Here is a 26639-nt window from a genome sequence, read left to right as displayed (position 1 = left end):
GAAGTCACCTGTGGACTTGCTCCCATAGCAGCTGCAACAGCCCTACCCCCCCTTGAAGGCTCACATCAGATACGCAGGGTTGGCTTGAAACTTGGTTGAGCAAGACCCGGAGTACACGGTCCTCCTACAGCTGAGGGCTCAGGCACAGGTTGCTGCCATCAGGGGACATGCACAAGCCCATCTCTACCTCCCTGTCTCTGCTGGCTGCAAGAGGACAGCCCTCCCAAAGTGCCATCACAAAACCAACCACCAGAGAAAGGATGGGCTCACCTTATTGTGTCATGCTGCATCTGCTTTACTTGCCTGAAGGAGTTGCAGCAGCTCCAGAACCCCAGTGATGCTGGTCCTACGGGAGTCACTGGTGGGTCAGATGCTGAAGGCAGCTCAGGAGCAGCTGACAAAGCCCCTTTGAGCTGCAGGCTGCCGCCAAGCCAGATCCCAGCACACCTCCCCCTTCAGCAAACCAAGAGATGACACAAATACAAGCTCCCTGTTACCCAGCTCCCAAAAGTCATTTCAGACCAGAAACAGTCCAAAAAGCCAATTTTAGAAAGTACCAGTTTATTTGAGGAAAAAAATAAAATATCAGTAACAGTGGAAAATCCCCAAGAGCAATTACATAAGAGAATCTAAACATCCCAAGAAGCAGAAACTGCTCCTGCCTTCCTGGTAGTGCCGTCCATAGGCAGTGAAGTCCTCTCCTTCCCATTCTACAGTGAACTCTGTGCAGTTTTTCGAGCCTCCCAGAGCCTTCCATTTCCCCCAACGGATTTGCACTGGGGCCGAGTGCCTAAGTCACCCCAGAGGAGGACCCTTGGGAGAAGCAGTCTCGCAGCGATGCCTCAATACCCGGCTCCCCCTGCACTCCCCGCTTCGCCTGCCCAGCTCTGAGAAGCAGCTGCCACTGGCTGAAGCTGGACTTCTTTGTTCTATCGCCTCTATGAATCTGGCCTCAAGCCTACAACAAAGCCTCGGAGTAAAGAGGCTTCAGGAGTCCATGAGATTTCTAAACAGTCTTCGCAACCATCTGGTTTTGTGCTGACTACCCAGATAACTCCATTTGGGGACCCACACTCGATATTTTTGTCTTAAACCACACCAGACTTGGAGAGCTACGGGAGGACACGACTTGCACAGAGTACAGAGGCATCAGACACGCACATTACCTTTTGCTCTCGGAGCGCTGGGGGAATTGGTCTAACTCTCAGTAGAGGTAGGAGCTATGTACACAATATATTAAGAAAGACCCACAGCAGCAGGTTCAGAGCTAGCCGTCTACGAAAGCTCAGCGCTCCCAGCTGGGAGATGCCACCAAGGCAGACTCCCAGCTACCAAAGCCAGCCTTTTGCAAGGGGCCGGCACTTGGCACAGTACCACAGGGGCCTCTGCAGTGCAGCCAGCCCCCAAAACAAAAAGTTGTCTTCTCCATACTGAGCTTCCAACACTTACTTCAAAGAGCAACCCCAGATGGCGACCTCTGCTCCAACTCAGAGGATCAAACCTGACACATCACCGACTGCAGCCTGCTTCCAGGCATGGCCCAGGACACCGCGATGGAGCCCCGGGGCTCAGGCTGCTCCCGGCTGCCTTTCCTAGCACCATCCCACTCACGCTCTAGACAAGACACCAGACAAACAGCAGTACAAATGAGATCAAGCCTCTTACACACAGTAAGGCTGCTGAAGAATTAACTCCAGTCTCTTTGCTCTTAACTGTGTATTTCTCAGTAAAATATATAATATATAGCTCTATAGGACTGATTATAATATATTACAGGCTAGAAACTCTCTTCTTTTCCCTACTTCAATCATATTATGAATCCAATATTGCATACAGATTAATCCTAGAAGTTATTGCCTTGAATTTATAATCAAAATTCACAGAGTAAAGCTTAAATAGTTTTCACAGAGACTCATTATATTAGTGTTTTACATAAAAAGGATAAAAGTTACCAAATGAGAAGAGCAGCCATTTCAGAAACTATAAATAATTCCATTTAAAAAAAAAACCAAACCAGCCCAAATCCTAAAAAAAGTTACGGGAAAACCATAAATATCTTTAGAGTCTGCAGTAGCTGCTATAGAACGAGAAGAAACCTGTAACACACTGTAGCTAACTCCGCTTCGGTTCAGAATATGAATATAAAACAACATCTCTAGAGAAATGCCCGGCCAAAGGAAACACAAAGGGATTGAAAAAATAAATCTGAGGAAATTAAAAAAGTAGATTTTTTTTTATTATTTCAAAACAATTTCTACAAACTTTATATAAACATTAGGCTATTTTCTTTAAAATTCTGTTATTAAAAAAATCCTACAAGCAATCCTTAAAAAAAGGTAAGAGACTGAAGGCAAGGAAAGGGTGTCATCATAGCCAAACTAAACCGGCTGTCCTGATTTCATGGACTAATGACCCTTGCCTGGGGCTGACAGAAGAGACAGAAGTCTCCTGGGGAGGACACTCCCATAGGGCCTTTATGGCATCCAGGGATTTTGAGCCCCTATGGGCCTTCTACTCCCTGATAAGGCAACATTATCTGTAGTGTAAGAGATTCATAAATAGTTCTCTGCAAAAACGCTTCACAACAGCCTGCTGCAAGACATCTACTAGCAAGGTTTATAAAAAAAAAAAGCCATCTTCTATAGAAGCAGCCAATCTGAGCATGGCACGCTGGATGCAAACACATGGTGGTTTTGCTTCCATACCGTCTGTTTTGTGTTTATATACCCTCTATAAAACCAAGTAGAAAATTTGGCATCTTTATTCTTTTTTACACTACCTTTAGAAAAAAATACAGTGAGGGTTTTTTTTTTTCAGACTCTTTGTATTTCATTGGGCCCTGGTTAGCTGTACGGGATGGGAAGGGTCATGTAGGAAGTTTGTTTTTTCTCAAAGTTGCTTTGAAATTCAATCCAAAAAGAGCATTTGTTCAGCACATCTCATCTGAGGGCACAGTTTTTCCATACAGTCTGTTTGTCCTTTGATGGGCACAAGGTGCTGCTGAGCTTTAAGCATAGAACTCATTTGTAGGGGCTTTCTTGTAGATCGGTTTCTTCCCAAGGTCGTAACTGCCTTCGTCCTTTTTCTTCATGCGATAGACTAAGAGGAGGATCAGGAAGACAGCAAACAGGAGGCCCACTGCCCCTCCTCCAATGAGAGCTGGGGAGGAAAAAAAGAGCAAGGAGTAAGCCTTGGACAACTCCAAACCATCAGCTACACCTCAACATCTGCCTCAAGAGTAAGCACCAGCCCCCAGAACAGCCTCCAGAGCCAGCGTTGTCCACGTGCCTGTCACCGTATGTGCTGGCATTTTCAGTGACAGCAGATGTTACTGGAAAAGGCCAGAATTTACTTTCAATCCAACCACAGAATAATCGCATGTTCCACATTAACCAGTTTATGTTAATCTTCCAGTTTAGTGCAAGAAAGAGACTTTGACAAAAAGACTTCCCCTCCCCATGTGGAGACAGAACAAAAACACCCCCCCCAAAAAAAATCCCACCACAACCCACGAACAGCATCAGCTCCAGGAAAATGCTATAGCTCTGACTCGAACGCTTTGTTAACTACCTGTGTGACCACGCTCTGGGGCCTCTGTATTTCAATTAAACCACAACATCCTGCTACCACCACCACCCTCCAAAAAATACCCCAACACCAAAACCCACAAACCCGCAAAAAAACCCACCAAGATTTTCTCTCTGCTCACACCAAGGGAGGCTACAAGACTTCAGTGAAGTTTATCCTTTGCTGTGACACCTACTCATTGCACTGTATCGGTTTCTTTATGAGGTGGCTTTGCAACCTACTCTTCCAGTCACTCCTCCGACTGGGAGGATGGCTGCAGATTGGTAAAATGTGCCAAGGTTTGTACTCAGACCATCAGGCCAAGTGCTTGATGAAGCACACCTTTAGACAGGTCTGTCTCACATGCCAAGGGGAAGCCAGCTGTTTGGTTTTGCTCTAGACAGAGGTGCTTCAATTCGTAACAGTTGACTAGGTGTTCAGATCCCTCAGAGGGGTTGTTTGGCTCCCGGCAAGGCTCAGAAAAGGAAGGACTTGGGCAGAGGTTAGAAGGAAAATGCCTGCATTTCATACGAAAGTCTATGATATTGATTTATGACTAGATACGCCTCTTGTTGAGGTAGTTAGTATCTGGGTGCAGAGCAGCTGCCACATGACTTGGGAGGCACTTGAGCCAACAGCCAGCTGGCAGGTGCCAAAACAAGTTGTTTACCCCAGCAAGGCAAGCAGCAGGCTCCGCTGCTGTGCAAGGACCGCAGGCAGAAGTGACCCTGCCACAGCTGATCGCAGAGGTAACGCATCTCACTCCCAGTCAGCAGAGAACTGCTCCCCAGAGAAACAGGGAACAACAGAAACCATCTTGATTTACAGTATTAATGATTTATCAGGACAAGGCGGATTATTACCTGTTAGGACTTCTGTTCTTTCAAAGATGCTGCTGTTGGCTGTGCTTGCCATGGAGATCTTGTTGGACAGGTTCTCTTCGACAGGTACAGCTTTGTCTGGAATGATTTCATTGTCCACCATTGTGTTTTTCTTCTCACCTTCTATCTTTCTCCCAGTATCTCCAGGGATATAGTTGTCAGGTATCTACAGGATATAGACACACCACACCCATCAGTAAGCAGCACCCAGCCCACCTACAACTGAGAATAGGAGGGTGTGCAGGGAAAGGAACGTTTGCTTAGTGCATTATGAGTACAGTGTTCCTGCTCATGCAGGTAGATTCATCTTGATGCCACGTCTTGTGGGGGAAGGGCATTCAGAAAGCTTCGCAGACAGACTGGAGTAGCTACGTGTTGCTTAAAACATGCAGAGACAATACTTACCACAGGAGTATCTATGGTGGTCAGATATATGGCATCTTCGGAGTCTGAGTAGTCTGCAGGGGGTGGGAGGTAAAAACAAACAAATAAATAGAAGAGGACACTGAAGCCTTCCTCTCATCTCACACCATTTTTCCAGAATTTAGACACTTCACACAATACCAGTGACTGTGGATGAACTAGGACTCTTGTTCTCTGCTACTACAATTCCCTTTATCTACTAGTACTTTTCACCATTTAAAGGCTTTAATTGCACAAGACCAGGACATGTAATCTTAAGACCAACACTCACTTCTCACAAGGGAGGGGTCTTCAGCCAGATCCATTGGCTCCTGCTGCAGATTATCAGGAGCAAAGCAGCTCTGCTATAGCTTGCTAAACTCATGCCAATGGAGGGCAACGATGTCACCACCCATCCCTAAAGGATAGTTCACCATCCCTCTAGTTACCGGATCTGCCCAAACATGTCAGGCACCAATTTCAGCACTTGTTCTTTGCCTTTTAGAGAACAAATGTTCACATAAAGGGGACACAGAGCTACAGAAACTGGTTTGGGCAGGGAGCTTTGCACGTCACAGAGAGTTCACTTGAACATCAGTCAGTTCTTTACGTTGTTTGGCCTCAGCTGAGATACCAACTGTAAGCCTTTTAACACTGCTTCACCAACAGATTATTATTTTTTAAGTTTCTCAGAAGTTCTTTGGAGTTCAACAAGAAAGAGATCCAGCCAGTGCAATGCCTTTTCACTTGCAGTAAGACAAGCTTGGCTGAACTCCATCTGCCCTCCCCAAGTGATTCAACATCATGGTACAACCACTTTCCCTGCTCTCATCCATGAGTGACTACGATTCACATGGCTTTCTGATCTCCACCTGACACAGTAGTTCCCTCTGGATCGCCAGCTGTGCACTTAGCCCATCACTCATTGGCTGGTGCTGGAAGAAATTTCACAGCATCAGCTGAGGGAGATCTATTTCCCCCCTTCCCCGCTTACCTCCAGACCCAGATGCCTCATCTATATCTAACTCATCCGAAGTTAAGTGAGGCCTGAACTCGCCAATGTCTTCATCATCTGGCAAGTCTCCAGAGGCAGCATAGCCAAGCCACCGGGCATCCATGGTCTCTGTTTCTCTCACCTGTAAATAGGGGTAAAGAAGCGTTAAGTATCAGGCAACTCCTCAGAAGCACTTTGCAAAAGGTCAGGAGTTCAAAGCCTGTGCTGAACACATCACTTCCATCAGAAGAACATTAAATGCTGAACTTCCTCTCCACCAAAAGCGTTACCTTCATCAGCCTGGAAACAGCTGAATTCCCCTAGAATTTCTCAGAACAGAAGTGCGAGCCAGCCTGGGAGGGGAATTTCCTGAGGGCTATAGATTCAGGAGGTTCACTGGAATGTACAGGGTGCAAATAACACAACAGGATCTTGGTCAGGAGTTTGTGGCAAAAGCATGTGGAAAAACAATACCTTCAGTTTGTGATGAGGAGGGGATTTGGAAGGACTTTCCATTCCCCCAGAGAACGCCTGGCAGCTATAGGTCAGGTTTTTGCATAGCACCAAAGCCCCACACCAAGGCAATTCATTGCTTCTTATATTAAGAGCAAACATATTTTATCACTCAAGGGTTAAAAACTGGTCTGTCAGTTCAGCTGAACTGCAGTGCAACATGGTGTGAGTTCAAGAGCACTTGTATCAATAATGACTTACCCAAAGTCATTAATGCCCTGCCTCACCTCTTAAAATGGAAGGAAACAAACAAGTCTGTAAAATGAAATCCTTGATCCTACGGCCAGATGACTGCAGCTACAGACACACACTAGCAAAGCAGCAAGAGAGCCTCCCTGAGAACCAGCTGTTTGGCCACAATGGCAATTTACACACCAGCGCTCATTTGCACTTGGACCTTCAAGGAGCCACAAGCCCAAACCTCCTGCCCTCACCAAGGTTAGGCAATTACCCAGAACTATTTCTCCTCGCCCCACAGCCCTGGGGCCAGCCCCTGCGAGGGTACCACAGCTATGAGCTCTCGGGTTGCTCAACAGCAGCCCACAGATTCCGGCAGCTCCAGATGCTTCCACAGCCATGAAGTCACCCCCGCGGACCCCTTCCTGTACCGCAAGAAGCACGATGCAGATGGACAGGTCCCATAGCTAGGGGCCAAGCTGTTGACATTTTTTCATGCTGTCCCCACAGAAGACTGAGAAGTCTGTCTGAAGGTTTATCTACCCAGGAGAGCATTTTTAAAACATCCCTTTACTCTACAGTCCTGCACATTTGAGGGCTCTTCTTAATGAGCAGGTTTACCACAAGCTACAGCCTCACAGGGGGTGAAGATCAGAAATCCGTGGGACCTGTAGAAATGGGTGGTACCACCCGAGCCCCAGTGCTTGCTGCTTCATTGGGGCAGCAGCAAGACCCTGAGCAGCTGGGATCAGCCTTCCTCCTCTCCCGGCCAGGAGTGGCCCATGCTACAGCCCCCCAGTGACACAGACCGAGGAACTAACACCGGCTATCAATCTCACAAGCAAAGGCCACAATCAGGTGGCCGCAAGCCAGGTGTCAACTTCCTCTGCCCACAGCCCCAGCCCTGCTTCCAGCCCAGATCTCCTTGCCCATTAGCATACTTGTTTTGCCACAAACAAGGCCTTGTGGTCAGGACAAGATGTTTCTCATGTTGCATAAGGAGCAGTGGCTACTAGATGTGCTTTTCATTAGCTTATTGAGGCATCTTTGGTTTCCCCATCAATGCTGCTGGAGGATTACCAAATGAACAGCCTAGAGGGCACGGAAGTGCCGAGGCCAGCTCTCCTCATAGACCCCTGTCTCCACTATGCCCAATCCTGGAACTATGTGATGGGAAGGGGGCTGGGGAGGAATTCCCTCCCGGCCTGGAACCAGGCATTCCTAATGTTATGGATCACTCGCTCCAAGGCAAATTCATTTCAAGATATGCGAGACCCAGCCAAAGCCAGACCTGCAATGGAAACTGCTGCCAGCGTGCAGTAGCTGTTCCCAGGACAGCTTCTGACCATTTCACCGTGGGGCAGGAAGAACCCAATTCCCGTCTGCCCCAGCGAGGGCATCGGAGCTGGGAGCACGTTTGCTGCAGGTCCGCGTAAGCCAGCTGCTGCGCCAGGGCAGATCAACGTTGGCAAGTGCCGCACCAAGCCGCACCCCTGTGCCAGCTCACACCGTACTTCATCCTGAATCACGGCCAGCTAACGTCCGAACAAGGGCAGCTCAAGAAAACCCACACTGAAGCCACCGAGCGGCTGGACAGCAGGCTGGCCTTATCAGATCAGCCCAGCCATGAGCAAAGCTGTGGCAAACAGCCACGGTGATTAGTATGTGCTGCGGAACGCACCGGGTTTGGCTATCAGAAAACCCTATTTAAATCAGTGTTTACAAGCCAGAGGAACATAAGGAAATTACTGACTCACAAGCGTAAATAAGATTATATGGGAGCGTTCCCTGAACTCACTCTTCATCATCCTCTTGAGCAAGGACAGGGAAGTTCCTGGAAGCCACAAGAGCTTCTCAGACCATATGGGAAACTTTTCTTGTGGGCAGCGAGCCTCAGTTTACAGATTTGTCTGCCAGGGAAGTTAAAGGGCTGCTGGGCACCTCCAGACTTACACTCCAGGTTTCAGGACATTCTCTCCTAGGGAGCAGGCTCCTGCTGGGAGCTGGGGCATGGGCAGCCTGGGAAGAGTTAACACTGCAGTGCTCAAAGGGCATGTCTGGAGCAGGCACATTCCTTGCATACACACCTGCGAGAGGGCACAAGGCACTTTCACAACTTAAAAGCAAGGGCTTTGGGCTTCCCAAGTGCCACAAAGAGCACTGGGGAGTATTGCTTAAAAAATGCAGCCCTTTCCTAGAGGATTCAGCCCTCCCTACAGCTCCACTACCAGGCGAAGAGGCACCACGAAAGTCACCCATGCTTCTCTCTCAGCTGGCAGCTGCAGCCAAGAGGAAAAACAGGAGACTGCCGTAGCAGGATGGTCAGCCCTTGCCAAGCCATCTCTGGCCACATTCAGTTTAACACCTTCTGCAACTGCCAGCTGGAGAAGGGCTCTGGTGCTGCTTGGAGTCTGCTTTCCACCACCTGTTATCCCAGCACTGGAGCCAGGCCAGGGACTTGCTGGGAGAGTCGGACTGGGCGGCTGCACAGCCCCACCTCGCCCCGGCAGCTGAAGTACAGCCCTACTATTAATACACTCCTCTCTAGGAGGGGTCTGTACAGAAATCAACCCTTTCTGCAAGAGTCTAGTTCCAGGATTTCTTCCTCATATTAAGCAGCTTTATCCCCAGTAAGCACCGAGGGAGATTAACCAACGTGCTGGAGAGCAGAAGCTTTTCCTGCCTGCCAGTGGCAAAAAAATAAAGGAGTTTATTCCCTGTCAGACAAGCAGCCCATCAGGCATGTGAGCTATGAGCGTCATTCCTGGAAAAGCTGGGCACAGAGGTCTCATGTTGGAGCCCCAGACAGGCTGCACTACTGGATGAAGCCAGACGCTGTTTGCTCAGTTCAGGCACAGGAGTCACACCCCTGGCACGCCAGGCAGGGGCTTGCAGCCCTCATATGCCCCAGCCCCAGCCCACCCCACTGCACTTCATGCTCCTGGGGCCTTCATTTACAGCCCCAGCATACCAGTAGCTTCTTCGCAAAGCAAGAGCATCTCTTTACCGAGGCAGCAAGCAAAGTTTCTGTCCCATGTGTGAATTTCCCCAGCCGCTGGCTAGTTCTGGGAAATAACAGACCCAGGCGGCTCACTTGCCCCAGCCCACATGTCCTCACCGCAGCCTCTGCAAAAACCCGTTCAAAAAAAACCCAAATGATGTTTTGGGGCAGAGACAAAGTCTGGAAGACATGGAACTGCCTTTTATGGCTGGCCCTTTTCTCTGATCAAACACACCAGTGTTCACTAAAAGCTTCTTTGAAGGGTCACAGCCAGCACGCTGAGAAGGGAGTCAGACCCGCAGAGACTCGGGCATCCAAATCCAAAGTGCAAGGAGCTCTGAAGCAAGTTTGTAACTTCGGTATGGAGACCCACCACTTGCTCCTGCGCCTCCATCCCAGAACTGTGTACACAAGTCCAGGAGTAAACAAGAGCAAGGTGAAAGTCAATCTTTCCTCGACAAAAGCACATGGAGTGGGGCCAAGCTGGGAGGTGGCAGAAGAGGGGGCAGACCTGTTAACTCTTTGTAGTCTGCAGGGACAGACACATGTAAGCTTTTCCTAGGGCTTTTCTCAGGTGCCCTGTACTAGGGAACAGTTGTTCAGATCACCTCACTTCAGTGAACAGTATTACACAAAATATCGTTCCCAGAGCTGTGCTGTCACAGACAGTGTCACCTCACACCGCCACAATGCACATCTACATCAGCTGAACAAGAAAGGGCTCCTGGACAATGCAAGCAGCTGCCTGCATGGCCCAGCCTCAGAGCCTGGTTATTAAGGGATCATTCTCACAAAGCCACCACCCCAGCCCTTGTGTTGTCCTGCATCACGAACCAAAGAGCACCGCATCCCACGGAGACTTTCCAGTGCAAGGACACAAATCTCTAAACCACCAAGCCCAACAGAGGGGATTTCCATACAGTTCACTTCCACCAAAGTCTTGCAAACAAATGAGGAAGGTTTTAAGGCTCACACAAAGTGTGCAAAGAAGCAGGGGTCAGGAGTGAGCTCACCCCCTCAAAGCACACCAGCCCCCCCGAAAACAGGAAAGCAGAGGAGCCATGCAGTGCTGGGAACAGGGCAGCTCAGAGCAGTGCGTGCCAGCCAAACACGCCAACCTCCAAGGCGGGCAGCGAGGTAACAGGCAAAGACAGCTCTATCCTCCCATTAAATAAGCATTAAAAGAAAGTTATTAGAAGCAACCTGAGCTTCCGGCAAAGGCAGCTCCTGCCATATGAGTAAGGGAAGGGTCTATATTTCCTCCCAAAATACCCTTTACTCCCTCCGTGCCCCAGCTCTGTGTACAGGAAAAAAAAAAAATATATATATATATATATATATATATATATAAAATACAATAGTAACTTTTGTTCTGAGAGCAAAGCAAGTATCAGTATTCTGATCTAGGTTGCACCTAACTCCTTCAACACATCAGTCACAGCAAAAAAAACCCTAACAAACTCCAATCAAAAAAACCCAGCACTTGTGCCAACTCCTTCTGCCCGTGCTGGGTGGTGTGTGTGTGTGTAGCATTTTACCTCATTCCTGGTTAGTCTGTCCCACAGGATTTGCAGCGCACAAAGCCTGCACCTGGCCTCTGGGCCAAGGGACAGAAGTTAAACAGCTCCCATCCAGGCACATATTTGCATGACAGGCTCACCCCGAGGCTTCCAGACATGGTTAAATACTACTGTGCCTCTGCTCAACACTTTTCGAGCAGTCCTAGAGCAGGACCACAGGCACAGTGGCTTTGGGCAAAGCCAGCCTTACCCATCTCCTCTCCAACAGTACAGGTGCACTCCCATCACAGTGAGCTGTAAAGGAAAATCCCTAACACTTCTGAGGACCAAGGGGGAAATCAGAGACAGAGGTACAGACCAGGGCTTGCTGGCAGCAGGGAATAGCACTGCATCTCCAGTATCCCAGAGCAGTTCTGGCATGCAGTTCCTTTGTACCTCTTAAGAAAAGGGGGAAATCCAAATGTTTTTCTTTTTTGAATTGTGCTCAGTAATACAGGCAAGGAGCAAGGTCTTGCTCAATAAGACAGAGCAACATGCAGGTTGATGAACCGTGCGGCTGGTAGAAGCGTCACTCATACAAGGTGACTTAAGAGAAGCATCCCCAGTCCCTGTCCAACCAGGTATTTGTCTCCCTGCAGCCACATAACCAGTCCTGCGTGCTCATACTCAGCAGCCCACGTGCTGGGGTGGGGGTGGGCAGATGCAGTAACGCACGTCCAGCACTAACACAGCCTCAGCCTGGGTCGCTCCCCTACTTGCCCCCATTCTCTGCGTGATTCTTTAAGCTGTGTTGCCACAAGCAGCTCTCCTGGGGGCTCATGCGGCAGCAGAGGCATAATCCCCGTGACAATCACACTGTAATCCTGGGCTCTAGAGAGCAACCCGCTGTCATGGGTGCCTCCCCTGCAGCAGGGATGAATCCTTCAGGGCTCTGCTTGCTCAAAATAGGCTTCCCTGCACTTACAAAACCAAACCTCAGTTACCTTTTAACTCGCATGCGTTTACTTATACATGGCCTGCTCTCTTCAGACCATACCGTACGCACGTGCCCCTCCGGCCATGCCATAGAAGCAAGCAGGAGGAGGAAGGAGAGATTACAAAGGAATGAATTCTTGTTTAACAGCTCTTGCCTGATTATCAGCCAAGAGCAAAGCCATAAAGACTGAGTCCCTTGCCAGACAGGCACATGCTGGGATCTGTTTACTGCAACAGTGGCAAAATATCTGCTCTAAAAAGCAATGCCCAGCTCTAGAGACCTGCAGAGCCTGAGCAGGAAGGAGGTGACTTGCTTCCCCCCTCCAGCTAGGGGAGATAAAGCTCAGCAGGCAGTTGCAGATGGCCGTGTGTCAATCACTTGCCCTGAAGCAAATAAAGATAAGGTTTAGAGGAAAACTGCAGGAGGGGAAAGCAGGAGCTCTCATGTGACTGGGAGGAAAATGACTGTGGTAGTCACTTCACACCCCTGGAAAGTTCTCCAGGTCATGAGCAGCCATACACACCCAGCTCATAAAGACTTTATGTGTTTTATGATATTTACAAACCTGATCATAGCTATTTCATACGCTTCGTGGCCCAGGGCTCAGTTCAGAAGTTGGAGAAGGCTATTCAAGGTTAAAAGGAATTCAGTTTTTCTGGCTCTCGACTCGTTCTAAGTTGCCCTACTCTATACCAGAAGGCTCCTATTGCATCTTTGGCTGTGAAAGAAAAAAGGGATATACAGGTCCCATCAAAGCAGCTTTTCCATCAAGAATGACTTCTCATGCTGATATTCAAGGCCTGGGATATTTCATATATTGTGTTTCCCCGCCACACCAGGGACAGGCCGGCCCTCACTGCCCTTTCCTAAAATACGCTACACCCCAGTATTTCCCCAGACACACACACCAGCAGAATTTCCACTTGGCAAGAAATGTGTGATGTGAATTTTCAGGATCTTTATGCTCCCTTAACACCAGTGTTAGCAAAATTAAGCCAGGCAGACACCCAACTTCAAAGGGTGCCTTTCCTAGCTGGCTCACCATGCAGCTAATCTCAGCTCGTTTGCACAGTGATTCCCAATGCTGCACTCCACAAACGCTTCCCCTCCCACAATCCATTTTAATCTAATCAGAAGTAGTAGCCCAAAGATTTAGGCTAAGCCCAGGTGGCTGAGCTCTGCCAGCACAGCTATGCTATTTAAAGTTTTGCTCTGTTGGCAAAGCTACCCACAAAAAATTGTAGCAGAGGAAGTTATCAGCATGAAAGCACTCAAGACAGCGTAGCCATCACACTCCACTATCAGGCTATGCCCTTGTAAGCATTTATACAAACAAACATTTCAACAGCAGGGATTTTCCTAGTTAGCTACAGCAGCAGAGGCTGGGGTTTTCAGTGCATGGTGGCATTGTTTTGTTTTGTTTGTTTTAATAGAGATGTTCCCGACTTGTGCAGAAGTTGCTTTGGCTTGGGCCCAGAAAGCAGCAGACACACAGCATGTGCTATTGGGGATAATGCAGCTGTACTTTGGGAAACCCGTCACTCCTGGGAGCATTTTCCTGTCTCGGAGAAGAGCTCTGGACTCCCAGCCAGGATTCCTCCCTTCTCAAAGCAGGGGTTGGAGCAGCTGGCAGAAGTTTTCCAGCCCTCCCTGACCAGGTCTCTACACCTGCACTGTCGCAGCCAGGAGCCGAGGGACTCCAGCTATTGTTTTGGTCACTCTTTCCTTGGCTGTGCAAAGCCTGCGCTTGGCTGGACTAGCAAGTCATTTAGTAACCAAAGCGCAGGATCAGCTCCTCATATTCAGCCTCAGGAAATTTAGAATTAGCGCCAAGAACAGCCTGCACATAAACAGTCTCCTGCAAGATCCTGGCTCCAGACTCTGCTCCACTGCGCACTGTGGATTTGTAATAAATATTTATCTCACTGGGGAACAGAGTCTTCCAATGAAAAACTCCTGACATCAGTAAGGACTATATTTCTGTTTGGAGGGAGACGTTTCTCTGTTTTTAAAGGGGGACACTAGCTGACAAAAGATGCTTCTGCCACCCCCCTAGCACCACGCTGGCCAGGATCCATCCCTTTATCTATGGGTCCCACTACCTCTCCAGCGCAGCAGCAGCACCCCACTGCACCAGGCACTGTCCTTGCAGCCACCTCATCTTATGCACTGAGATTTCTGGCTACCGTGCTGCGCAAGTCCAAGGCAGGCAATTTCACAGTTGCTAACACATGTTAACATTTCTTTTTATTGTTATAGTTTGACCGTACGGCAGCTACAGGGCAGGAGGCAGAGTTAGCCTCGCAGCAAGGTAAACGGGACAAGGCCACACTGCTCTGCATTCAAGTTTTCCAGCAGACAGCAGCACAGTTTTAATTGAATTGCGGTGAAGACACCTTTTCCCTTTTCAGCAGCTGAGGCAGAGCAACATCAGAAGAGAGAAATCTTTCCCACGGCAGGCTTTGCTTTCCCTGACAGAGGGGAATTTGTTTAAGCAAGAAGCAGCCTTGGTTTTGCTTGACATGACACTAGGTGCTTGGGTAACGGTGCTACAGGTCTCCCAGCCTCCTTCCTACCCCAAGGAGTGTCTCTCTGAGATTTTAATTAACTGCTTTGATTTTTAAGTTATCCCAATAATTTGTCTAACAACAGCCTCTTGGCATTTTATAAGCAAAGCCTGAACCTCAAAGGATTTAAGGATAAAACTGACAAGAGCGCATATTGCCAGCAAAAATAAGACTTCTACAAGAAACCTATTTTTGCAGTCAGCCAGCCTTCAGAAATTGAGAGGGACACAGCTACATCTTGCGTGTTTTCCCCTCCTACGCTGACATTTTCTCCAGATTCAGGATTAAGTATTTAACCCCCTCTTTTGAGACTTTCCACTCTTTTAGCTCGATTCGAACGCTTTCAGTCATTTCAGGTAATACTGCTGCTTTCCTCTCTGCCCCACGCAACTCTCATTTCCAACTGTCTCTGTGTGCAGATACACGGGAAGTCAGTGCCTGCTCAAGACAAGACCATTTTCTGATCTGCCTTTGCCAACACCAACTCAACTGCTGGAGCAGTCGTATGTCAGAGCCTGGCAGCTTTTCTGCCCACCACAGCCACAGCCCGAGGCAGACCAGACGAGAGGCAGCAGGGAAGACGCTCAGTGCAGCCGGTAGCACAGACCCTCTGCCAAGCAGCACCGGCTTTGCCTGTCACCCCTTTTCTAACTAACCCCGTACGAAGAGATCCACCTCTGTGCTGCTGCGCCTCGGAAGTCTGAGTCACTGCTTTGGGTGAAGGGCCAGGGCCGTTACTCAGAGGGTGACAGCCGCCTCTGGGAGCCGTGAGGCCAGGGCAAGTGCCAGAAACCCTGAGTCAGAGCATGACTACTGCTGCCAGTCAGGGCTGACAGCGACACACAGCAGAGCTGATCCAGAGGCAGCAGCATTTACTGGGCAACCATTCAGGCACACGCTTAAAGACACACACAAAAAAAAGGAAGTCTGAACTAATCTAGAAGTGCAGCCCTAACAGCTCATAAATGTAGGATCTTTTATAGCCCCTCAGAGCTGCAGCTTATTACAAGTTAAACTTTTTAACTAGGCTGCCCTGTCTATTCAGAGCCACCAAGCCCAGTCTCATCACAAGAGTCTCATTCTAGTGCAGATCGTTTGAATCCTTAATCTAAAGCATTTGCATTCCACCGAGTCTCAAACAAACAGCCACACACGCTTCGCAACAGCAGCGCGGAGGTCAGGCGTGCGCAGGGCTTGTCCCCAGCAGTTTTGTAGTGCTTCAACTGCCTTAGCTTCTGGTTTGAGGCTGCAAAAGCAGCACAAACCCTGCTGCTGTTACAGCACAGAAAGGAATAAGCTGTACTGAGTGGAGCGGGAGAATGCAGCTGCAAGGATCTAAGAGCAGGCTGAAGAGGATAAATGTTAACTCAAGAGCAAGGAAGTGTTCTAAGTGTTTTGAAGGATGGACACTCCATTTTGTCTAGCCAAAGTGACAGCTGGGGAGTTCTGTGGGATCACTGAGCCACAGTAACTCAATCAAGTAATCTTCCGAGTCAACTTAAGTCATTTACATTGCAGACCATAGAGCCAGTTATCACACCTTCTTTATTGGTACAGTTACTATCACTGAATTTAAAAAAAAATAATATTGGTTTTAAAGATGAAGTCCATCGATCCATTTGAGAGAAAACTACTTAACGTTAATACACACAAAATGCAAAACACCCTAATGTTAACTTATAGCCAAGCGGATTCAAGCAGCCAGCACATTTTCAACAGAGCATTTACCAGCACCACGAGTCAGAGGGGAGGGAAAAGTAGCTGCAGCAGTTGTGCCGAAGTCTGCATGCCAAGCAGCCAGCCAGAGTCCCTCCTCTCCGCCGTCACTCCGAAGGTCAAGTTAGCAGCTTCCAGCTTGCAGTGGAAGCGGGACACAAGTGTATCAAGAAAGCAGTAAGCCGCCACAGGAAAACCATGGCAAGGTCACATTAGGCCCCACTTCAGGCATTTGAGAGCAGCAAACGGCCTCCCCAGCCCATCCATTCAGACAGCTCAAGTCAGTTAACATTAATAAAGCCATTAACAGAGGTTTGGCGGGGAAGGAAGAGAGGAAGATACATAGGAAAAAAACCATTTTCACTGTTGTTGGAGTGGATACAGGCCTTTACAGGACTCCGAAGTGCCAAGGCCTTGGGAGACAAACACCAGGAGGTGCAGGAAGAGAGCAATCATGTTGGCTAACAGCCTTAACTTCCTAGGGAGAAGGAGTCTCTGGTATCATGAGTCTGAAAAGCACCAAGTTCAGCCCCGATTCACCTCTTGTGTAAACTGTTTGGAAAACTCTGAACCACAAGGAAGTGTTCTCCAGCATGGGAGCTGGCAGGCACTTAGGACAGCAGCAGTGCAGTTTCCCTGACCGTGCCTCAGGCACCGCAGGGGTGACTGCTCCCACCTGTGTGGCTACCTCCATGGTACGGACAAGGTGCTGGGCTGCAGAGGGACCGTGCACCCCTGAACTCCCACCCCATGAGCTATGCACACAGTTTGACAAGGTACTAGAGAGGCTATTTCTTTCTACACATTACAGGCATTTCATCCTACCTCTAGGTTCATTTCATCAGAGCTCTAGGTTTGGCTATCAGAAGTCATAGGCTCCTTCCCTTCAGGACTAAGGGACTTTGCCTTAGAGACCATGATGTTGCTGCTCTGTGTTTTAGGGAGGCTGAAGCAAAGCCAGGATTTGCTCTACACGTTCAGCTGCCCCGTGAGTTTGCCGAGTCAGAAGGTAAAATAAACATGCAGATAGCAATTTCTTGATTTGATTGGGAGGGACAGATGAGAAACTGGGCAAAGAGCAGAAAGAACAGGCCTCGGGGATCAATGGCAGCAGGACAAGCCAAACCGGTTTTAACATTAATAATGCTGAACTACTTTCCAAACACAGCTATCATCAACAAGACACCAGCTTTGCCAATCAGCAGGCCTCCAAGCATGATTGCTTTAAACCGGCAAACAGAGCCCACAAACAGCATGAAGCCTACCCCCTCTCCCTGAGCAATCCTCTGCCAGCAGCTTCTGGGCTGGATTTCGGCTTGTCTACACTGCTAGGGATGCACAGACACGATGCAGTGCTACATGGAGACTTTATCTGCATACTTCAAGGCAGGAAAAAGTAGGGCAGCTGCAACAAGCCTGCAGCCCATAAGCACTGCAATGGCCCCCTTGCAGCTCAGATAAACACAGAGCCAAGCCTGCAGCAGACAGGCACCTCTGCTGTGGGAAAATACCCCTAGCTTCCCTCCTGGGCTGCCAGGGGCACTTCTAGATGCTAAAAGCACAGGAAGAGCTCAGCAATGCTACTCTGCTCAAGCAAGGCAGACCGCAAGATCTTCATCAACTCCACCGATCCCATCTCCTGGCTGCACTGGTGGCTTTCTGCCCATCCCCAGCTACTAAAGCATCTTTTGCAGGAACCCCATCCTTGCACAGCACAAGCAAAGGGGAGCAGCTTGCCGACAGCACCTTTGCTTTCTAAAGCACTCAGCTGGAGAGGGCCAGGGGACATCAGGAGGCACCAGGATACAGCTCCAACCACCTCCCCCAACCCATGGGAGCAAGACAATGTTCCCACATAAAACTGATGGGCTGTTGTAACGCAACCCGCCCACCGCCTAAGCACCAGCGTCACACTTCGGCACTTCAGTAATACTCCCCACCCTCTTACACATCGAAGATTGCTTCACCCAGAGAAATCCCATCAACGCCAGAAAGCCATGGAAGAGGAAAGCAGCCAAGACATTTTTGTTTGTACAGGCTTGGGGAAATATTCAAGCACCGAATCACTCTCAAAAGCCATGCTCTTACATAAGCACAAGAAATACAATCCCTGTCTTGTAAAGAAACAGCTACCTGTCTTCACCCTACCCGCACAGAAAAATGAAGAGCCACACGCTGTGCAGCTCTGCACGTTTTGGCAGTACTATTAAAAAAAAAGTAGTATGGGAGGAGCACCAGCCACTCTCCCAAACAGTGTGTCATCCCCGTCTCCTCCCCAGCAGCCTATAACCCAAACAATTTGTTTGGATTAGGCTTTATAGTAGGCCAGTGTTACTTCTCAAGCATACACTCCATCTTAGGTAGCTTAAAAGATACAAGCAAATACCCCGTACAAGTTCCATATAAGGATTTACTAAATACATCTGTGCAAAATTTGTTGTCTTTGCAGAAATCTGATGCTTGCAGACCACTCAGTTCCCCAGGGACACCAAGTTGCATTTCATACCAAACATGGTCAATGCAACTTCCAGATGCTGTCTGCCCCAAAGGTTTGCCCTACTAGTTTGGGCCAGTTCTCAAAAAAGAGATTCACGTGCTTAATAGCAGGGATAAAGACATCAGATTAAAGTGGATTTGGGCTGGTGGGTCTTAGCAGAGAGTAGCTGACAATTACTACAGATGCTCTCTGTGGGAGTTTCCTACTCCACAATCAGCAACCCCCCAAGCCCCTGTTTCTGTTAGAGGGCAACTGAGCAGCAGAGCCTTATCAGCTCTCATCTGCCCACCCAGCCCTCAGTCCAGAACGAAGCAGTATCGATGATTAACCCTGGTTTTGAGAACCCTCATCTCCTGCAGTTACCTTAATCTCAGCAGCTCTTTCAGATTAGCAGAGGAATCTGCCCTGACTGCACTATCAGCAAGATGGACACACACAAAAACAAACAAACAGCAGGGAAGGCAGAATCCTACATCTCTGCTTCAGCATGAAAAATCCCACACGTGCCCTGCTTGAAGCATCGAAACTGTTTCCCCTCGTTATACATTTAACAGACTCTTAAACCCCCAAGAGTAATGCACCTTTTCTATTCCCGTGTAAAAGTAAGGAAGGTTTGATGCATCTAGAAAGGCACCAGCACGACCAAACCCAGGTAAGAATGGAAAGCCCGCCCAGGTGCTGTAATTGTACTGCACATATCTAACCCATCACACATTCACAATGAGAGAGAGATTAAAGGACTTAAAGTCCACGACCAGCAGCTGGAGATCAAAGCCGTAACGGAGAGCAGTTCATTTCTATCACACACCCTTGTACCCTGTTCCCGCTCCAATCCCACCAGCCCCGCTATCAGAGCGGCGAGACGAGGCCCAGCAGCGCGCAGGGGAGAGAGGGGCAAGCGGGGAGCGGCACGAGGGCCGGGCACTAGGGAAGGGGCGAGAGGGCTCCGGGGGCACGGCCGGGCCAGGGCAGCGACGCTTTGGCATCAAGCGGAGGAAGCAGCACGCAAGCCAGGAAGGACGCAGGGAACCGGAGGAAGGAACCGGAGCTGCCCTATTGCCGTTAACCCATTCTGGCCGCCCCTCACCAGAGAGGGGCAGATCCCCCGGCGGGGGCATTAGCTCTCAGGCTACCGGCAAGCGGGGACCTGCCGCAAGCACGGCCCGGCACGTGGGGAGCAGGCGGGTCACCCACCCCCCGGGGCAGGGAGCACCCTTCCCCGCCGGGGCGCGCAGGCGGGGGGCGACCCTGCCCCGTCCTCTCCCCCGGCCCGGCGGCACTCACCGACTCGGCGGCGGCTGGCAGGAGGAGGCCGAGCAGCAGGGCGGCGCGGAGCAGCGGCGGGACGCGGGGCAGCGGCATGGCTGTGCCGGCGGAGCGGTGCGGTGCAGACTGCCACCCTTCGCCGCCGCCGCCGCACTTATAGTGCCGGAGCGGCCCGCGGGGGCGGAGCGCTGCCGCCGCCCGCCCCGCCGGGAATGCCCGCGGCCCCCGCCCCGCGCCCCGGCACCGCGGCGGGATGCCCGGCGGGCTGGACCTGCCCCGCACCGGCGCGGCCCCTTCCCGGGCCCCGGGGACACCGTGCGGTTCGCTGCCGAAGCCTGAAACCGGGAGGGCCCGGTCCCGGCTGTGCGGGTGCGGAGGCTGCTCTGCATGGGGGGTGTGTGTGCCCACTGCCGGCGTGGGGATCGTCCCTAAGGGATGGGGAAAGGCGAGGGGGGGGGGGGGGGGAGGGGGGTGGCGAGAGAAAAAAAGGGGGGAGAGGGGGGTGGCGAGAGAAAAAAAGGGGGGAGAAGGGGGGGCGAGAGAAAAAAGGGGCAGAAGGGGGGGCGAGAGAAAAAAAGGGGGGAGAAGGGGGGGCGAGAGAAAAAAGGGGGGAGGAGGGGGGGCGAGAGAAAAAAGGGGCAGAAGGGGGGGCGAGAGAAAAAAAGGGGGGAGAAGGGGGGGCGAGAGAAAAAAGGGGGGAGGAGGGGGGGCGAGAGAAAAAAGGGGGGAGGAGGGGGGGCGAGAGAAAAAAGGGGCAGAAGGGGGGGCGAGAGAAAAAAAGGGGGGAGAAGGGGGGGCGAGAGAAAAAAGGGGGGAGGAGGGGGGGCGAGAGAAAAAAGGGGCAGAAGGGGGGGCGAGAGAAAAAAAGGGGGGAGAAGGGGGGGCGAGAGAAAAAAGGGGGGAGGAGGGGGGGCGAGAGAAAAAAGGGGCAGAAGGGGGGGCGAGAGAAAAAAAGGGGGGAGAAGGGGGGGCGAGAGAAAAAAGGGGGGAGAAGGGGGGGCGAGAGAAAAAAGGGGGGAGGAGGGGGGGCGAGAGAAAAAAAGGGGGGAGAAGGGGGGGCGAGAGAAAAAAGGGGGGAGGAGGGGGGGCGAGAGAAAAAAGGGTGTGTGTGTGTGAAGGAAAAGGAGCGGGGGAGACAGACACGCAGCATCCGCTTTTGAAGCATTCCACAAGTGACAGCCTCACATTTACAGAAAACCGAGCAGGACTCTGTGACTCGCAGCGTGTCATCACTTTGGTTATCAGGCAGGGTGTTACATCACAGGGTTGTTGAAGATGGAAAATGAAACCGCTCCGTCTGTTTTCTCTGCAAATGGCAAGTGCAAAAAACCCACACAGAAAAAGGGGAAAATCCCAACAGCACAGTTTAACTATTTCAGTTTTTCTTCTCTCATTAATAACTTTGCCTGACCATGAGAATTTGCTTGAAAGCATCCATTTCAGCCCTTCAACAACCTGAACTACCACACTGGTACATCCTCTGTGTCAGTCCCTTGTTCACGCTCCAGTGATATCAGTTTGCACTTGACCTCTAGTTTATACAGAATAAAATATTTTCTTAGTGGGGACACAATGCACAGATTACAAAGTGTGTGTGTGTGTGTGTATGATCCCATCTGCCAGGTATGGACTCAAACTCTGCTAGATCTGTTTCTCAGCCCACTCCAGCACTACAACGCTGTCGTGGGAGAACTTGGAGCCTTCCTCCTTAGTCCCACCTTAGCATGCTAAACCTAAACCCAAAAAGTTCCCTAAGGTGAAGCAGCCTTCCCCATTACCTGTTCCTTTGGGAATAAATAGGTACAGAGGCTGAGAGCTGAGGTCAAGAGATCCCTCCTCAATGTTTGTTAGGACCATGCCTGCACACATGCCTGCTGGCAGGATTCCTGCCAGCACCGTGTTGAATTGGCTATGGAACCAACTGGCGTAGTATAAAGTGACAAGAAGCACCGCTCAGAGTTTAAAAAAATAAAGTAAGGTCTGAAGGCAGCATACATCCACATAAGGGTAGGAACCAGCCTGGAGGAGGCTGTGGCTGTGGTGGGAATAGCACATGATCCTCTGTGCTCAGGACAGCGTGCTAACCTAGTTCACCTCAGCATCCAAGGCCACTAGGGAGGGATCTGCGCTGTGAGCTGTGTTACAACCCTGTCTTACCACCCTCACTTCATCACATGGAGGAGCTGATGAAAGTCACTCCTGGTGTGGGCAAGGAGCCCAGCTCCAGTGAGTCTCCAGCTCAGGACACCCAGCAGAGCTGAGCAGCAGAAGATGGAACGGCATGAGAGCACATGGGCTGGATCAAATGTGCAAAGACTGGTCCATACCATGACATCTGCCAGACAGAGGACAGCCTCAGCAGCACAAGGTGGCCAGAAGCACTCCGCTCCTCCCTAAACCTCTAAATGGCACCGGCATTTGTGTGCATGTGGCCGTGACCCCTCTACGCCTCCTTCCAGGTAAAGCAGCCACCAGCAAGATGTCTTCAAAACCAGCTTTCTGTATTGTGGTTGCAAACACTGCTAACTTGCCTGTTAACTTCCTCTTCAAACAAGCACAATACACTGTACTCCTGGTTGTCACAGCCCTCAACACACACACCCTCCACCAAAAAGTCCCCCCTGCGCGGCACACGACAGCATCTTCCCTCCTAGGGAATTCTGCTTTGACAGAATGGGGAGGAGCCAGCCTGCCCACCTGGCCTAGGGACCACGCACATCGTCCATCGAAGTCACACCTGTACACAAGATCCTTCACACAAACTGGCAGAAATCTTGGGCTTCTAGAAACAGAAGAGAAAATCAAACTTGACCTTAACGTATTTTCCAACCTTGAGAACAAATTTACGTCACTTTACTGATGACATTTTCAAAGTGCACGGTGCAGATCCACCTCCCACACACACACACACACAAACTTTCTGCGACTCTGTCTCCACAGAATTCATATGGGAGGAAATGCAGCCACAAAAATTACAATATGGTTCTGTGAACCCATGACACACAACAGCCTGCTTCATCTCGCCCTTCAGATGCCCCTTCTCAAAATGTTAACATTCTCCTCTCTCTGAAATAACACAGAAAAATCAGATACATGACACTCACTGAGAGTGACAGGACAAATGGGCCCAGAGAGAAAAAATGTACAACTGAAACACACAAAAGTGAAACCTCACCGCAAGTGAGAGAAACAAAAGAAAAATAAAATACACGTTGAGCCACACGTTGAGTTCTGGGCGATGAATTCTCACATTCGAGGCGTGTCAGTTCCCTTCTCGATTTAAAAATTACAGTTGGCAGAGAAATGACATAAGCTGGCCACCATTGTTCCTAACCCAGTGTTCACCAGTGAACAGTTACCTAACTCTTGCATTAAAAATAAACACCTGCCAGTTCCCAACACACAACACAAACATGCTGGAAGTGGAATGGAGCACCCAAATACAATGCATTTGGAGGGCAAGGGGAATCACATTTTTACATGGCAGATAAGAAACATCTAGTTAACCTTGAGAAGGCCACATGCAGAGCCCATCAAACAACTCTAAACCAGAAATGCTACTGTACTAACCAGGAAAATACATTCTTCAGCCAAGCTCAGCACAGTTCCTACAGGCAGATTTTAAAATAAGCTTAGAGCAGAATCCTCAAGCACAAAGAAACTTTAAGTGGAGTTTTAAAAAAAATTTCAACTCCCAAAGTTTGTTCACTACGCTGAGCTCTTTGGAAAGACATACCTGCACGCTGCGTGGGTAGGAGAGAAGCGACTGAAAACTCATCCCACATTTTGAACTACTTAATGCCAAGTTATTCTAGAAATGTGCAAACTTAGCCTTACTGTCCCTTTAGCAAAGGTCACCTTAGCACAAATCCTACCTGCCTGGCAAGAGGGAAACAAGCCCTAGCCAAGGTCAGTTCAAATAGCACTGCCCTTTGTATATCAGTTGTTAAAATATGGATCACCTAAATAAACAGCCTTCTGTTTCGTGCAATGATTCCTGAGGAGAAAAATCAATACCATCCTATACAGCTATTTCTTATGGAAAGAATCCCTGGCTAAACAGGGCATTCTTTTTTCACATTCCTGGTAAAGAAGTGGCCACGATAGTCGCATGTGATTTGGGTACATTCTCAGGGCATCTGCTATGTCCTGGGCATGTCGCCACTTCTTCCACCTGCTGCTCTTCATGACACACAGGTGTCACGCATGAAACAGCCAGCTGGTTAAAAAAGGACATTCTAACCAGAGGCAAGGCAAGAAGCAGCAACTATGACACCCGAGAAAGCACGATCTTGGTGTTTCAACATCCTTTTCCGCTTTAGCACATCTTTCATTCACAGCTGTCTCTGACTTTCATTTGAACTAGAAAGGAAGAAAAGGGAAGCTGAGAATGACACTTAATTCCCCAATAATGTTTGCTTTCCAGGTCCACTTTAAACCCTTCCTGCAGAGCAGGGGTGTGAGGTGAGGGTCCCTGTGGGGAGAACATCCTCTCTTCCATGAGAAGGACATGGTCCCCTAAGCTGCAGCAGCCTAGAGAGGAGCGAGAGCTGAATTCAGGAGCACAGACAAACTGATGTGACCGTGCAACATGCCACTGTGAAATTAATTCACAAACTGGGCTGCAGCTGACTCGCAGCACAAATATCTTTGTGCCACAGCACTTCACTGCATCCATACTGGTACACTGCCAGCCCAAGGTGGGAGAGCGCCTCAACTTACGTGTCTGATATGACTGCTGCCATGTCTATCAGTTCAATTATAGGGCAGCAACCAAGCAGGGAGGAGCCTCAAATTTGGAAGGAATTCAGATCGGCACCTCCCAAAACACCAGCTCATATCTTGTGACCCCAGGGGACTACTGGATAAATTAGAGTATTGTTGCTGATGACTTTGGCTGTAGAAAGACACCCAGCAATTATACCAACAGTCCTACCTTACATTAGCTTGGAGTTTTAGCTATGACTAAACAACGAAACATTTTAGCTGGCAAAGGAAAGCCAGTTCTATAAAGTTTGAAAAGGAAAGAGGAGAGTGAAAACTAGTATCTAAGCAGTGGCTTGCACATGTCAGCCAGCCAGGCACAGCAGATTTCAGGAAAGGAAACCAATTTCTACCAAGAGTTAACAGAGGAAGTGTTGAGTCTCACAATTCATGCTCAGCAACACAGTGGCAGCAGGCAGCCCTGGGATTTTCCCCTGTTCATTTCTGCACTGACTGAGGCTGGTAAGCTCCTGCAAAAATAAATTCTGCAAAGGCACAAGTGACAACTCAGCAGCGGTTGCCCACGTCCACCATGTGCTCCCTCTGCCTTGCACAATCCTTTCTAGGAGCAGCAAGGGCAGGAACAGGGAGGAAAATGCGTCAAACCCGCCTCGGCACAGGGACATCCACAGAATGAGGAAGGGAAAACACGCAGCAAAGCTGCACAGGGAACTTCCCATACACAGACATGGAAAAAACATTGTGAGAGAACATCACAGATCCTAACCTGAGTTCCTGCAGCCACAAATACTCCACACTTACAACTGATGTTAGTCTACCACCTTCCGTAAGAGCTGGGTTCCCCTTTTGCCTTCCTCCTCTCTTTTCCAGGTGAAAAGGGCTCTGTGGCAACTGCTCCATCCATCGGAGCAACCCAGAGGTGCTTACTCTCCTTTTTCCAGTGGAGAACTTATCTCCAAAATGCTCCATTGACCCATGCAGCCTTGAGGACTTTGGCATTCAGATAGCAACAATTCTCACGTCTGAAGGCAAGCAAGCAGGACAGTTACTAAGGCTACTAAAATGAGCTCCAGCAGCCAAGAGCAGATCACAGAAGGGGTATGGCCAAGCATGAGAGATGCTGGCACCCAGCTATTTCATGAGGTATATAAAAAAGAAACCACTACCTACCAGAAGACACCTCCCAAAAGGAGTCAGGCCCTACACAGGACCAGCCCTGTAACGGAACAGTGCTGCCGGGGCACACCGGGGCTCACAACATCATCTTGGTGCCCTACGGCCTAAAGCGAAAATGAGCACAGCTGGGCAGCAGCTACCAACAAGCCTTGGTGCCTGCAGGAATTGGCCTAGAGATGAAAGGAAATATCCCAGGACAATCCCTTCTTGTTTGCTTAGTATCTGCATCTTTTTAGCAAGGGCTGCTCTGCCAAATTATTGAATCCACTGAAACAAACCCAGCCCGGCACCGCGCAGGAGGCAGGGGCACCCCCCGCATGGGGAACAGCCGGTGCTGAACGGGGGGCAGAGAGTGCACACAATAAATAACACACGCGCGCGTTACTACACATTAAGTGTGTAATAAATCACACAAGCGCGCGTTATTACACGATAAAAGTGTAATGAATCACACAGGCGCAGAGGCTGCCCGGCCTCACTCCGGGGCGCTGCCCGAGCCCCTGCCGCAGGCCCAAGCGCTCACGGCAAGGCCCGCCAGGGGCGCCGTAACGGCCGGGTCAGCTCCCCGGGCCCGACCTTGCCCCGGGCGCTTACCTGCCTGGCAGCGGCGCGGCGGAGGGCAGCGGCACCCCCCATCGCGGTGGCCGCCGGCCGCCATGGC

At 49.9% G+C, this 26639-nt stretch overlaps 1 protein-coding gene across 2 annotated transcripts; it reads right to left on the bottom strand.

The window, feature by feature from the left end:
* Positions 1 to 544: 544 nt before the first annotated feature.
* Positions 545 to 26639, bottom strand: SDC4 (syndecan 4). 2 transcript variants are annotated; one of them, XM_080406043.1, is made up of 5 exons: positions 26573 to 26639; positions 5845 to 5986; positions 4854 to 4906; positions 4431 to 4614; positions 545 to 3159 (listed from the first exon to the last, which is right to left on the bottom strand). In XM_080406043.1, exons 1-5 carry the CDS (start codon positions 26612 to 26614, stop codon positions 3008 to 3010), a joined length of 573 nt encoding a protein of 190 aa, XP_080262169.1. In that variant the 5' UTR covers positions 26615 to 26639; the 3' UTR covers positions 545 to 3007. The 2 variants fall into 2 exon arrangements, with proteins under 2 accessions (XP_080262169.1, XP_080262168.1); XM_080406042.1 differs by lacking the exon at positions 26573 to 26639 and adding an exon at positions 20096 to 20248.

Source organism: Falco punctatus (genome assembly GCF_963210335.1).
Source record: "Falco punctatus genome assembly, chromosome: 10".
Taxonomy (NCBI): domain Eukaryota; kingdom Metazoa; phylum Chordata; class Aves; order Falconiformes; family Falconidae; genus Falco; species Falco punctatus.
Note: the sequence above shows the minus strand (reverse complement) of the source record. Positions and strands in the feature narration are given on the sequence as shown.

Coding starts and splice junctions, on each gene's coding strand:
- SDC4 (XM_080406042.1), bottom strand. CDS start 20,173: ATGCCGCTGCCCCGCGTCCCGCCGCTGCTCCGCGCCGCCCTGCTGCTC. Junction 5,987..20,095: donor TGCCAGCCGCCGCCGAGTCG/GTGAGTGCCGCC, acceptor CCCTATTTACAG/GTGAGAGAAACAGAGACCAT. Junction 3,160..4,430: donor AAGAACAGAAGTCCTAACAG/GTAATAATCCGC, acceptor TTTCCTCCCCAG/CTCTCATTGGAGGAGGGGCA.